The sequence below is a fragment of the Aplysia californica genome, unplaced genomic scaffold (assembly GCF_000002075.1).
Source record: "Aplysia californica isolate F4 #8 unplaced genomic scaffold, AplCal3.0 scaffold00275, whole genome shotgun sequence".
NCBI lineage: Eukaryota > Metazoa > Mollusca > Gastropoda > Aplysiida > Aplysiidae > Aplysia > Aplysia californica.
The window spans coordinates 685,969-699,891 of record NW_004797545.1 but is presented as its reverse complement, the minus strand read 5'-3'; the positions used below and the strand labels follow the sequence as shown (position 1 = coordinate 699,891).

Below are 13,923 nucleotides of genomic sequence, written 5' to 3'. Positions count from 1 at the left end.
GAGAGGGAGAGAGAGAGAGAGAGAAAGGGGGGGTGCGTCTTATTGGAGGTATTGTAAGCCCCCAGCAACACAAGTTTGATCGTCTGGGAGGCAGGCTTCGATCCTGCCTCTAAGAGCCAACCCGTGCTGAGAGGGATACAACATCCTAACAGAAAGACTGAGGTATTCGAAAAAATCATCCCCTCTCGGGATTCGATAAAAGAGTCCTCAGCTTGCAAAAGAGAAGCGCCCAACTGCCACATAAAGTCTAGACACCAGTAATAACGGAGTTAAGAAGATGTACATTCATTGACAATCGAAATACGGAGCAGCAATCCATCAGAAATTTGAGCAGAGTTGCGGAAAAAAACGAGGGAGCCTGACAATGGCCTCATTTCGCAAGGAAGCGGAATCATGAAAGCTATCAGTCACACAAGTGGCATAAAAAAGGGGTGGGGGAGTCGAAAAGTCAACCACTCAAAAATCTTTGCAATGCGTTCAGTCACAGCAGTGTAAAAACCTGAAAACATAAAAAATCTACCGTGCCTGGGATATTGGGGAAAAAATGCTGTGAAGTCGACGGTATTTTTTAACAGAGGAAAGTCAGCAAACCAATGTCGTAAACGATGATTGTAGAAATAGATTCCATGAGGATGCTCTCATTTTCAGAGTCGTTTGTCTTGATGCCCACTCTTGTATGCATAAAAGTGAAGTAATCATTATTTTATTGATATGCAAATGTTCGCCGTCCCCATCAACAAAATTTTAATAATTTGGCAAGAGAGCTTCGACCATGATTCCCAGGACCACCTCGGGCCAAGATGGATGCAATATCCTAGAACAAAGACCGAGATACTCGCTAAATATTCTACCCCACACGGGATTCTAACTCTTATAAGGTCTTATGTTAAGGTCTTATGTGTGCGAGGGTGGAGCATTTGACTGCTACAACGCAGACGCCAGTTTTATCGTAACAATGAGAGGAAAAAAAGATTGATCTATTGAGTATTACCGAAGCTTAGTTCCAAGAGAACGATCATTGGACCGTCCAAGCAGCAATTGAGATAGATGTAAGTTTGTTGTTGTTGTTGTTGTTGTTGTTGTTGTTTGTTTTTAGGGGGGGTTAAGAATATTTGGCCACTAACATTGACATTGACATTGACGAATTAGTCGGTTGAGAGCCTGTTCGACTATCTGGTAATGAATGACTATGCATTGCGTGCAGGCTAGACAAATCAGTTTTGGCAAGTGGGGTTGTAGATAGTCCGGAGATCTTTCCAGTATTCGTCCAGGCGTCTCTTAAATGTGTCCACGTTTTGGGCTGACACCACTGACTCGGGGAGATGTTCCAAATAGCATTAATCCGATTTTCAAAAAAGTTTGCCCTCACACACAATCTGCTTTTTTGCTTCTGGAGCTTCTCTGGGTTGCCACGGAGTTGTGTGGTTGTTTCCTTTGTAAAAGCTGGTCTTTCAGTAATGTAGTAGCCTTTGATATACTTGTACGTTTCAATCATATCACCACGTAACCTACAATGTTCCAGGGATGGAAGCTTTAATTTCTTCAGTCTCTCAGAATAAGGCTTTTCTTTGAGGTGACTCGGCATTTTGGTATCCCGCCTTTGAACTTTCTCTCATAGTCCTTTTTCAAATGGTTGCCTCTAATAAAGGCCTCACTAAACTCTTGTAGAGCAAAACAAATATATCCTCAGAGAGGTCGTCAAATGATCGTCTAATAAGTAGAACAATACGGTTCGCTTTAGATGTTATGTGTTGTCCTTGAAGGTTGGTTTATCATCGAACACAACTCCTAAGTCTTTCTCTCTCTGTTTGTTACATTGTCATTCAGTTTGCGTCTTGAGGTGCTACCGTCCACTGCTTGGTCCATTAAGCATTCGTTTTGTGGATCGAAACGAAGTAACCATCGTTGAGACCATTCTTGGAGGATGTCCAAATCTTCCTGTAAATCTTGCGGCCCATTCACAGTGTCACTTCTAACGTAGCGCTTTATGTCATAAGCGAACATTTCAGCCGTCGTTTTAAGTACCCTTGGAAGATCGTTAATGTAAAAATACACTGGTCAGAATGAAAGCGTGGGACTTTGCGTGACTGACTCGAAACAGGACACTGGAATAGTGAGAAATCTCACCTTTATGATTTACCAATCTATAGATTTTCTAACACTGGAATAGCGAACAATTTTACCTCTAGGCCTATTGTTTACCAAACCATAGATTTTCTATCACTGGAATAGCAAGTAAGCAATTTCATCTCTATTGTTTACAAAACTGTAGATTTTTAACACTGGAACAGCGAACAATTTTACCTCGTATTGTTTACCCAATTATAAATTTTTAAACTCTGAAATAGAGAACAGCTTACGTGTAGAGGCATGATTATTATCCATCTTTTTAAGCAATCGATACCAACTTTACATATTTCTCAGTGCGCTGAACAGGCTTGAGTTTGCCATCATACATCCCATTGTGAAGCATCTCCATACTGTTGTTTGTCAAGAGTCTTTGTCTTATCAGAACCGACAGCTGTCATCCATAACACGAACTTTCCTTTTCCGAGTGACAAACTCCTCCACAGCTCTGGACAGAAAGAGCAAAGACGCTCAAAATGAAGCTCAAAACTGAAACATTAACACACAACCTCCTCGGTGATTTCAAATCACTCTCAGTGTGTTGTCCCTCTATATAAACTGGTCAACAAAAGTTAAGGAACATTTGGGAAAAAGTGTATAACTTCGAAAGTAAACTTCAACACGAAATGAAATCTGGTACACATTTTAATAAACATGTGTATAACAAATAACAAAAAAAGAAAATTAAGTTATACCATTTTAACTTGCTTGAAAAGTTCATTGAGTTTGGTAGGGGTTAAAATCCCAAATCACAAAATTGTCAAGTGGTTTCGAAGTTATGTTAACTTCTGACTACAACAAAAACAAAACAGTTCCGATGATTTCAATAATGAGTATGCCCACCACGATTGTCCTGGCACTCAGTACACCGGCTCCTCATCGAGTTCATGAGGTTGGTGAACACTCTCTGAGGCATTCCCTGCCACTCTGCCTGCAGCATCTGAAACAGTTGCTGCGCGTCTCCTGGAGGGGGGTAATTGTCTCTGACTCGAAGTTGCAGCTCATCCCAGATGGGATTCAAGTCCGGACTGCAGGACGGCCAGTCCATTCGGTTGATGCCAGCCTGCTGCATGAAGTTTTGGACAAGAAACGCTCTATGAGGTCGGGTGTTGTCATCCTGGTACACCGCGTGTGGCCCCATCTGCTGCAGAGTAGGTAGTGCTAATGGGCGGAGTATCTCATATCGGTAACGTATTGCAGTGAGATTCCCTTGCACATGGTACAGAGGTGTTCTGTGGTTCAGACTGAATACATCCCATACCATCACGGAACCACCACCATACGGCACCACTTCTCTGACGGCTGCATCGAGGAGCCGCTCTCCGGGTCGCCTCCAAACCCTGATACGACCGTCATTGTGATGCAAAGAGAACCGGGACTCGTCGCTGATGAGAACGTTTGCCGACTGTTGACGTGTCCATCTTACATGGCGTCGGCAAAAGGCAAGACGAGCAGCCCTGTGTGCTGGGGTGAGACGCTGGCGGACTGCTGGTCGACGTGCATTAAGTCCAAACGCATGAAGACGTCTTCGTACTGTCTGACAGCTAATGTTAACACGAGTTGCCGCTCTCAGCCGTGTCCGGATGCGATTTGCAGGAGCGGATCTCGACTGCAGAGCCTGTCTATGAATGAATCGGTCTTCCCTTGCATTAGTGGCTCTAGGTCGACCTGATCTGGGTCGCTCTTGGGCACTGCCAGTGGCGTTGACACGCTGAATCAGCCGTGAAATGACAGAAACGGACACTCGAAGACGTGTAGCAACTTGTCGGAGTGAAACACCATCTTGTACCCAAGCAATGGCTTGTCCTTTATTTACCTCAGACAATTTCTGTCGAGGAGGCATGTTTACGCTTAGCCCTACAGCAGCAGAATGGTGTATCCACAGTGCAAATGAGTGTGTGCAACTCACTCAAGAGACATGAATCTTGCTACTGAAAACTGATTTTTAGAGCGTTCATCATTTTTCTTGACTGTAAGAGCGAGAGAATAAAAATCGTTTGCCCCCTGCCCAGCTCAGTGCACAGGAGTCACGTGCATTTCAAACCCTGGTGTGTACAAGCCCATTAGTCAGAGAGTAACATTTCACCAATATCTAGCTTAACTAGTAAAAATAAAACCTCGAAAGAATGCATGCAAATATATCACTGTTTTTACAGTGCGTTCCCTAACTTTTGTTGACTAGTTTATTATGGGTCTCGACTGCTCGGAGAAGCCTCGCTCAGGAAACTAATTGTTGTTTTTTTAGCTTGTCTCTTGTTTTGACACGCCTTGGTGACAACAGCAAAACACGTGAAATCTTTAACCTCACAACAGACATTTCTACACACGATGACGATAATTTAAGGACGAACAACAGAGCTTCCTCCCCCCCCCCCTCCTTTTCACCCACACTCCCGCCTCTCCCACCCCTGTCAGTCTATCTGTCTGTGTGTCTCGCTCTCAACACACAAACACACACACTCTCTCTCTCTCTCTCTCTCTCTCTCTCTCTCTCTCTCTCTCTCTCTCTCTCTCTCTCTCTCTCTCTCTCACACACACACACACACACTCTCTCTCTCTCTCTCTCTCCCTCACTATGTGTGTGTGTGTGTGTGTGTGTGTGTGTGTGTGTGTGTGTGTGTGTGTCTTTGCCTCTTTCCCAATCAGTTCAAGTAGAAACAACTATCTCTAGGCTCCTGACTCTTTCAGCAGCCTTCCTACTGCTACTCCTTTGCTGTCTTTTGGCCACACCCCTGATTTTATGGTAGGTAAGATCTAACACCCAGCCATCTCGGATAAGGGCAAAAAATCTCGGAGGTCTCTTGTGCAATCTGCGCACATTAAAGATCCCTTGTAAGTCCAAAACCGATAAAAGTAGGCTTCGGCCACCACTAAGGTTTACATTTTAAATTTCTTACAGACTGAAAATATTTAGTGTGTCTCGCGCGTTCATACGATCGTATGCAGTTGCGAGCGCCGTAAAACACTTAGCCAAAAATAAATGAAACACGCACGTAAATGGGTCAAGATTGTTTGAATGTGTTAGCGATTCCGCCTATCCATGAAGAAATATAATATGTGAGGCAGGGTGGTGGAATCAGGCTCTCGTCAAAATAATCAAAGTGAAGAAACTTGCATTTTTCCACAGTTTTGTGAATTTTTATCAAAATTTTGTTTTTTGGCTCAACGCCTTTCGTGCCCATTAAAAAAACTAATTTCAGGGTGGATTTTTCTGAAAAACGTTGATTAAGAGCACAAAAAATGTAAATTTTCAGTTACCACGGACTCTTAAGTTAAGGAAATAACAATTCTTTGGCGGCCATTTTCTCACTAATTTTACTTCTGAAAACAAGTGACCCCCACCTACTTCTTTCGCAAATATCTCGACTCGTATTCAAGATAAATGGATAATATAAATTTTCATCAAAATAAAGACAAGTGAACAAGCGTTAGGATGAAACCAATAAATCTACATGCCCAAAAATTGACGAGAGCCTGATTCCACCACGCTGCCTCACATATTGTCAAATTGAAAAGTACATCGAAAGAATCGTCGACTTAATTGGCCCAAAGAGCAGAAGGGTGAAATATTTGCACAAGTGAAAACCAAGTAGGCCTATAATATACTCTAAACCATGCCACTTTTATCGACAAAGCATATATTTATTGTTATATATTATAGTTCGGCTCTTTCACATAATTATGTACAAGGAAATGTTTATACATGCAGTGGAAGGTGACCATATCCACAAGTGTTTCACATGCCTTATGTATGTGCGTGTATTTGTTTGCATTGTGTGTGTGTGTGTGGCTAGGAGGGGTGGAGAAATGATGGTGGTGGTGGGGGTGGGGTGGTAGTTGTTGTTGTTGTGAAGGTGGCGGCAGTGGTGATGGTAGTGGTAGTAGTTGCGTTAATGTCTTTCTTTTCAATGGTTTTCGGTCAGGCTATTGGCGGTGTTTGAAGGGAAAACGGGAAACAGGGTGGAGGTTCCAGTTACAGACAGTGCCACGAGCTAATAGATAGATAGATAGATAGATAGATAGATAGATAAATAGATAGATAGATAGATAGATAGATAGATAGATAGATAGATAGATAGATAGACAGACAGACAGACAGACAGACAGACAGACACACAGACACACAGACAGACAGACAGACAGACAGACAGACAGACAGACAGACAGACAGACAGACAGAGTAACAACCACTGGTTCCGTGTGGCCTGAACAATGACGACATCAAAAACCCTCCGGAGCCAGTAAAAAGTAACAAAAACTCTCACCTCCAAAGGTCAGTCTTATCACATGACCCACGATGACCCCAAACTTGTTCTCCACCCGACACCTATACAGGCCGCTGTCTTTCTGTATCACCGGATTCTGGGGAGGGACATTTGATAGAAAAATACACAACTGATTCAGCAATAAAAAAGCATCAACAACAACAATAACAAAAACAACATCTCTTTGGGGAGTATTCAAGGAGGATGGACTGCCTCACCCGCTACCCAAGAGAGGCGGTGGCCCTGGCGAAGAGCACGCTCTTCGGGGCTCCGAACATTTCGAACGGATAGGCTACCACACACACACACAACAACAACAACAACAACAACAACAACAACAACAACAACAACAACAACAACCACAACAACAACAACACAAAATAGTAGGAGCACATAAATAAAACTGTCTGTTCGTGCCATCACAACTCACTACTGTCAACAACAATAACAACCACAATAAGAACAACAGCAACAACAGAAACAGCAGCAACAACAACTATCTTCTTCTTCTTCTTCTATCCCGTGGTTGGGACAACCGTTGAGGCACCACTGCATTGGAAAACCAGCTCTCGCCATCTATTTTTGTCCTCTGCTCTCCTCAGATTGCCACCTATCGTCTTTCCTGTCCACTCTGTATGTAATGTCCTCCCATCTCCTTCTCTGCCTTCCCCTCTTTCTCTTTCCGTGTACGGTTTCTTGCAGGATTGTTTTGGCAAGTCCTGTGGATCTTGTGACATGCCCATACCATTTTAGTTTTCGTCTCTTCACTGTGGTTTGTAGATCTTCATATTGGCCCACTGCGTTGGTGATTCTCTTTCGTACTTCAGCATTTGAAACGTGGTCTTTGTACGAGGTGTCAAGCAGTCTGCGGTAACATCTCATCTCTGTGGTCTGAATCTTTTTCTCCAATTCTGCTGTTAGTGTCCATGACTCGCAGGCGTATAAAAATATTGAGATGACCAGTGAGCGCATTAGTCTAATTTTTTTAGCTGTGCGTGATGTTTCTGTTCCTCCAAATAGGCTTCAGTTTTGACAGCGCAGCTGTTTGCGCGATTCTAGAGAGAATTTCTGGTCTTGAGCCTTCATCTGAGACGATATATCCGAGGTATTTGAAGCTGTTGACGGTCTCAAGTTTCTGGCCCCTGACTTTGATGTCCGCATTGATGCCATTGGTGTTATTGGTCATTAGCTTGGTTTTCTCGGCACTGATCCCCATGCCGTAAGCTGCTGAGGTTGTGTCCAGCTGCTCCACTAGTGCGGCGAGCTCCTGTTCTTCTCCTTCTAATCCATCGATGTCATCGGCAAAACGCAAGTTAGTGATTGTCCTGCCTCCAATACTGATTGTTCCATTGTGGTCTTCCAGAGTGTCAGTCATGATTCGTTCTAGGAAGATGTTGAAGAGAGTGGGAGAGAGTAAACAGCCTTGCCTCACCCCAACCGTTGTCCTCAACTGATCCCCCATGCTGCCGTTAAGGTACACTGCACTGGAGGCCTTGTCATATAGTTGTTGTATGGCGTTGATCAGGTTGGCGTTGATGTTATATTTCCTCATAGTTGCCCATAAGGCTGCATGCCAGACCCTGTCGAAGGCCTTTTTAAAATCCACAAAGATATGGTATAGGTTTTGTTGGTGTTGGAGGTACCTCTCGCACAGTATTCTGAGGTTGAAGATCTGTTCTGTTGTTCTGCGCCCTGCTCTAAAGCCTGCCTGCTCTTCGGCAATGATCTTCTCTGCCTGTGGTTTCAATCTGTTCAGCATTATCTTCCATATAACCTTACTGGGTTGGCTTATTAGACTGATGGTCCGGTAGTTCTGACATAGTTGCAGGTTACCTTTCTTGGGGAGTGTAATCACTAGTGATTGTGTCCATGGTGTTGGCCACTTTCCTGTCTGCCAGATCTTGTTGCAGATGACAGTCAGAGCGCTTATCATGTCCTTTCATGATCGTATACACTTGACCGTTGAGCTCAGCTTGGAACCCTTCCGCTCTGACCGTTGGGTCCGTCATGGGACCCTTCCGCTCATGGCCGTTGGCTGTTTGATGCTGCTCATCTGCCCAGTGGTTAAGTGTAAACACCACCCCCTCACATGGTTTAGTCCGCCAGCTGAAGCGGTGTACCGGGGTATGGCGCTGTGGAGCCACATATGAGAGATTTAGAGGATGTGCGAGGACCAGTGATGCCCGTTCGCTCTACCAGGTAGAGTGCAGCATGCCAAACATCAAAGGTACTACCTCACATAGAGCCCCCTTTACAACAACTATAGCAACAATAAAAAGAATAACAGCAATTACAACATCGTCATCAGCAAGTTTTCGTTGTTTTGCTGTTATTGTTGCTGCTGCCCCCCGCCTCCTCCTCCTCCTCCTCCTCCTCCTCCTTCTCCTCCTTCTTCTCCTCCTCCTCCTCCTCCTCCATCTCCTCCTCCTCCTCCTCCTCTTCATCTTCATCTTCATCTTCATCTTCATCTTCTTCTTCTTCTTCTTCTTCTTCTTCTTCTTCTTCTTCTTCTTCTTCTTCTTCTGCTTCTTCTTCTTCTTCTTCTTCTTCTTCTTCTTCTTCTTCTTCTTCTTCTTCTTCTTTTTCTTCTTCTTCTTCTTCTTATTCTTCAACAATAACAGTACCAACAACCACAGCCGCAGCAACAACAACACTCATGTCCCTTTGGAAAATGAAAAGCAAACCAACAAAAGTAGAAGAAGCAGTAATTCCTATAGCAACGATTGAGAACCGCCACCCCCCCCCCCCCTTTCCACCCTCGTTTCCAGAAAACTCCAGCACCAGTAATCCTCTAAACGTGTCCAGTAGCAACAACAAGGCCATCAACTTCAATTATTACATGCAAAACGAGAAACTATATTTCCTCTGTGACATTTTTCTGTCACAAGCAACAGCAGCAACAAGAGCACAAACCATCAAGAACAATAAGAAGAAGAACATTAACAAAAACAACAACAACAACAACAACATAAACAACAAAAACAACATAAACAACATAAACAACATAAACAACAACAACAGCAACATGAGCAACAACAGCCAGCAACAGCAGCAGCAACAATAACATCAACAACAACTACTACTACTACTACAACTACAACAACAACAGCAGCTGCAGCAGCAGCAACATACCTCAATTCTTAGCTTCCCATTCGTGATCGTGTACCTTGGATCGAGTTCAGGGGTCAACTTCACGTCAAAGTCCTTGCCTTTCATCCAGCTATAAATAGGTTCGGGGTTTCCCGAAGCCACACATTCCACTTCTATGCTGGGGGGATCCCCTACAATGACGGTGCTATGAGGCTGTGACACAAAATATGGCCCTCTCTCGAGAAGATTCAGGTCTATCCTTTCGAGTCCGTAATCTGTCGAAAATGAATTCTTATTAATCACAAATTCATGCACTTGACATGTTTTACAACGATCGTGTATTGTTTTGTTTTTCTCATTCAATTGCCAAATCTGAAATGTACATATCGGCGATCATGGTTTGCCAGTTAAGTCTCTTCAGTTTGGTTAGTTTGGTAAAATTTTACGGCGTTCACAACTGCGTAAGGTCATATTATGAGGGCGCAGATGACGCGTGGGTGATTTTTACGTTGGTTCACATCACGGCTTGATTTTACTTAGCAATTAATAATGGTTGAAGTATCTAAAAATGCTTAATAAAAAACCATTTTTATGAGCAGCAATGCAAGTGTTTCAGAATAATATCATTTATATTTCAAAATAAAAACAAATTACCTTTTCAACAAAATAATATAAAATTCTGTTTAAAACAGAGATGGAGAAAGCATTCTTTAAATCAATGCTCTCAAAATATTTCCTTTGGGTCTCTACAAACCCAAGATATTATTTTAGGTATGATGTGCTTGATCGTAAGGTCTTGCATCCGATACAAAATATTTTTTCATCTCCCTGCAAGAGGTATTTATGCGTCATGGAGGTAGCCCATGTGCAATACGTAATTTTGTTAAAATAACTTCGTCTCTTCTGGCAAGACCCAAAGGTTTTCGGGGACCCAACGTGGGCATTATAATATAAGGGAGTCAATAGTCTACTTTCGATCTTTTGTTCCTCCCACAGAGGGGAAAGTTATGTCTGTGACACCAAGAGCGATGAGAAATAGACCATCAACATAACAACTACGGCTATAGAACTATTGTAAAGAACATGAAAGATCAAGAATAACCAGCACTAACCCAGCAAGAGTAGCAACTACAACAGCCAGGGGCGGCTGGTCCATAGAGCACGGTCGTGCACTGCCGCCCAAAAATTTTAGCGCACAACACTCTCAAAGTGACAACAAAAGAACCTTTACCATCCATCATATAATCAGTTTTACGTACAAGTTCCTCGCCAGAGCCTATTCGCTCCTTACAACATCTACAACAGCTCTACAACATCTAATATACGAGTACCATACCAAGTTCTTTTGCTTCACCCAAGTAAAAAATAGTATGTTTAGAGGTGTAATCTATCTCAGAAAATGCTCTATGGGACGACCCAAACAACGATGACGTTTTGAGCGAGTTTCTTAGTTCATAAATATTAATAAGGCGGCACAATCTCGATGTGCACCAGCCGAACAAAGCCCATAGAGGCAGTCTAAAAATAACGCAATCTCAAACCAGTTCACGTCAGCCTACACGATTCAATGCCCGTATTATGATAGCTTTGGAGCAATCCACCGGAGTGCTCCCAGCGATGTGCGATTGGTCCATTGTCTTGTCATTTATATCTCTAGCCCCACCTCTGTACACCCGGGCTCATTATTAGAATGCTTGCTGTCGTGTGTGTTCATCTCTCCAGTTTACAGTCGTGTGTGTATACTAACATTACATGGTGTCAGAAGTCAGTGGATAACGTGTCACAAGTGTCAGAATGCCTCATTTCAAGCCTCCTGAACCGTTTGATTTTTCCAAACCTCACGAGTGGCCCGAGTGGCGACAGCGTATGCTACGATACCGCACAGCCACCAAACTGAGCGCAGAAACCAGAGCAATTCAAGTAAGTCCATTAATTTACGCTGTGGGACGCCAAGCTGAACAGATATTTAACACGTTCACGTTCCCTGCTCCCGTCGAAGGTAACGATCCTAGGGACAACTTTGACACTGTCTTAGAGAATTTCGACGCTCACTTTGTCCCCAAGCGGAATCTTATCCACGAAAGAGCAAAGTTTCATGCACGAGCACAAAACAGTGGGGAGACGATAGAAGAATATGTTAGAGCCCTGTACGAGCTTTCAGAACATACAGACTTTAAGGACCGAGATGAAACCATAAGGGATAGACTCGTCCCAGAAGTACTGGACAATGAACTGTCACAGCGCTTACAACTCGAGGCAACTCTTACTTTGAAACCAGCCATCGAAACAGCACGCCATTTCGAGCTCGTAAAAGGTCAGGTCAGTAGCCAACGTCAGCTAGGTGCAGCAGTTACAGTAGATTCAGTGCGCTACGGCCAGAGGGGATATTCGTCGCCTGCTCACCCCAAGGCTAGAGGCGGCCGAAGAACAGGTACACACTCACAACACAGAGGCAGCCATGCATCACCGTCAACTTTCTCTAACTGCAGCAACTGTGGAAGATGTCATGCCCAAAACAATTGCCCAGCGCGTAGGAAAACTTGCAGAAAATGCGGCAAGCGCAATCATTTCGCAACAGTCTGTCGCAGCAGCAGCCGCAATGTCAACGAAATCACTGAATCGGAAACTCCTTCGTTCTTTTTGGGTGCTGTTGACAAAGACTCGGACAGTAATGTCGTTAACGATGTAAACTATCGCGAAGTTAGCGAGCCACCATGGCGCGTTACACTGAACCTTGGAGGGAGAGCTACATCCTTAAAGATAGACACAGGGGCCGATGTTTCGATCATGTCGAAGGCTGTCTACAACCGTCTCAGTCCTCGTCCAAAGCTGAAAACAACGTCTGCAGTTCTTCGCAGTCCTGGTGGAGTCATAAGGAGCGTGGGAGAATTTATCGCAACTACGCAGCATAACAATCCCAACTTTGCGTTCCGTGTTTTCGTCCTTGACGACGACACCGACTGTCTTCTCAGTCGCGACGCCGCAGTTCGTCTGGGACTGATCTCTAGAGACAGAATAGACTCTACCATCTCGTGTTCGGCGATGTGGGACCTAAACCTATACACTGCGAGCCAGTGAAAATCATCTTGAAAGAAGATGCACAGCCATACTCCGTTAACGTCGCACGTCGGATTCCCATTCCACTCATGGACGAAGTCAAGGCTGAACTAGACCGCATGGAGGCCGCAGGTGTCATTGAGAAGATCAGCGCTCCAACTGACTGGTGCGCGCCGATGGTCCCGGTCAGAATTAGGTCTGGTAGCGTTAGAATCTGCACAGATCTGAAAAAGCTCAACCTATCGGTGAAGCGTGAACGATTCATGCTGCCCACCATAGACGACATCTTGTACAAACTCAGCGGATCAAACAAGTTCAGCAAGCTTGATGCAACTTCATCCTTTTGGCAGTTGGCACTGGACGACGACTCCGCGAAGCTGACCGCTTTCATTACACCGTTCGGTCGGTACTTCTACAGACGTCTCTGCTTTGGAATCACCTCTGGGCCTGAGATATTTCAGCGCACGATGCAAGACATTCTAGCGAGCATAGACGGTGTTGAGTGCTTTATGGACGATATCCTCCTGCACACGGATGGTAAGGAGCAACATGATAAGCTGAAGAAGAAAGTCTTCCAGCGGTTAAAGGAGCGTGGGGGTCAAGTTGAACAAATCCAAGTGCAAGTTTGACAAGGAAGAAATCGATTTTCTTGGCCACATCATCAGCGGGAAGGGCGTAAGGCCAGATCCATCCAAGGTCAGCGCCATCACTGAGATGCCAGAGCCAGACAACATTACAGACTTACGACGAGTGCTCGGCATGGTGAACTATTTGGGCAGGTTTGTGCCAAATCTGTCAACAGTCATGAAGCCGCTCACCGATCTTCTGAATCACGATTCTGAGTGGGTCTGGACTCCAGCGCAGTCATCTGCCTTCACTGAAGTCAAGAAGTTGCTGTCGTCAGCTCCAACACTCACCTTCTTCGACATGAGGAAGCCTGTCACTGTAAGCGCCGATGCAAGCAGCTACGGACTGGGAGGAGTTCTCCTCCAGGAGGACAGGGGTGACCTTCAGCCTGTGGCCTACTGTTCCAGAACTATATCTAGGGCCGAGAAGAACTACGCTCAAATTGAAAAGGAACTGTTGGCGGCCACCTGGGCGTGCGAAAAGTTCGATCGCTACCTCATCGGGCTGCCGTCATTCACACTGCTCACCGATCACAAGCCCATTGTGCCTCTGATCAACTCTAAAGAACTGTATGATGCACCTGTCCGCTGCCAACGAATGCTGATGAGGATGATGCGCTACAGCGGAAAGGCAGTATACACCCAAGGGAAAAACATGACTGTCGCAGACTCCTTGTCCCGAAGTCCTGTAGCGAGCACCGAGCCTAAAGAATTTGGTGAAGAAATCGAGGCTCATGTCGCTACAATCCAGATGTCAT

The 13,923-nt window shown here is 44.6% G+C and overlaps 1 protein-coding gene across 1 annotated transcript in view; it reads right to left on the bottom strand.

The window, feature by feature from the left end:
* Positions 1-13,923, bottom strand: part of LOC101858638 (contactin) — a gene marked incomplete in the record, with an annotated part of 71,633 nt that overhangs the window by 50,779 nt on the left and 6,931 nt on the right. Inside the window, 2 exon segments of the mRNA XM_035970500.1 lie at positions 6,393-6,489; positions 9,525-9,757. Of these exon segments, the coding sequence (XP_035826393.1) occupies positions 6,393-6,489; positions 9,525-9,757 (330 nt within the window).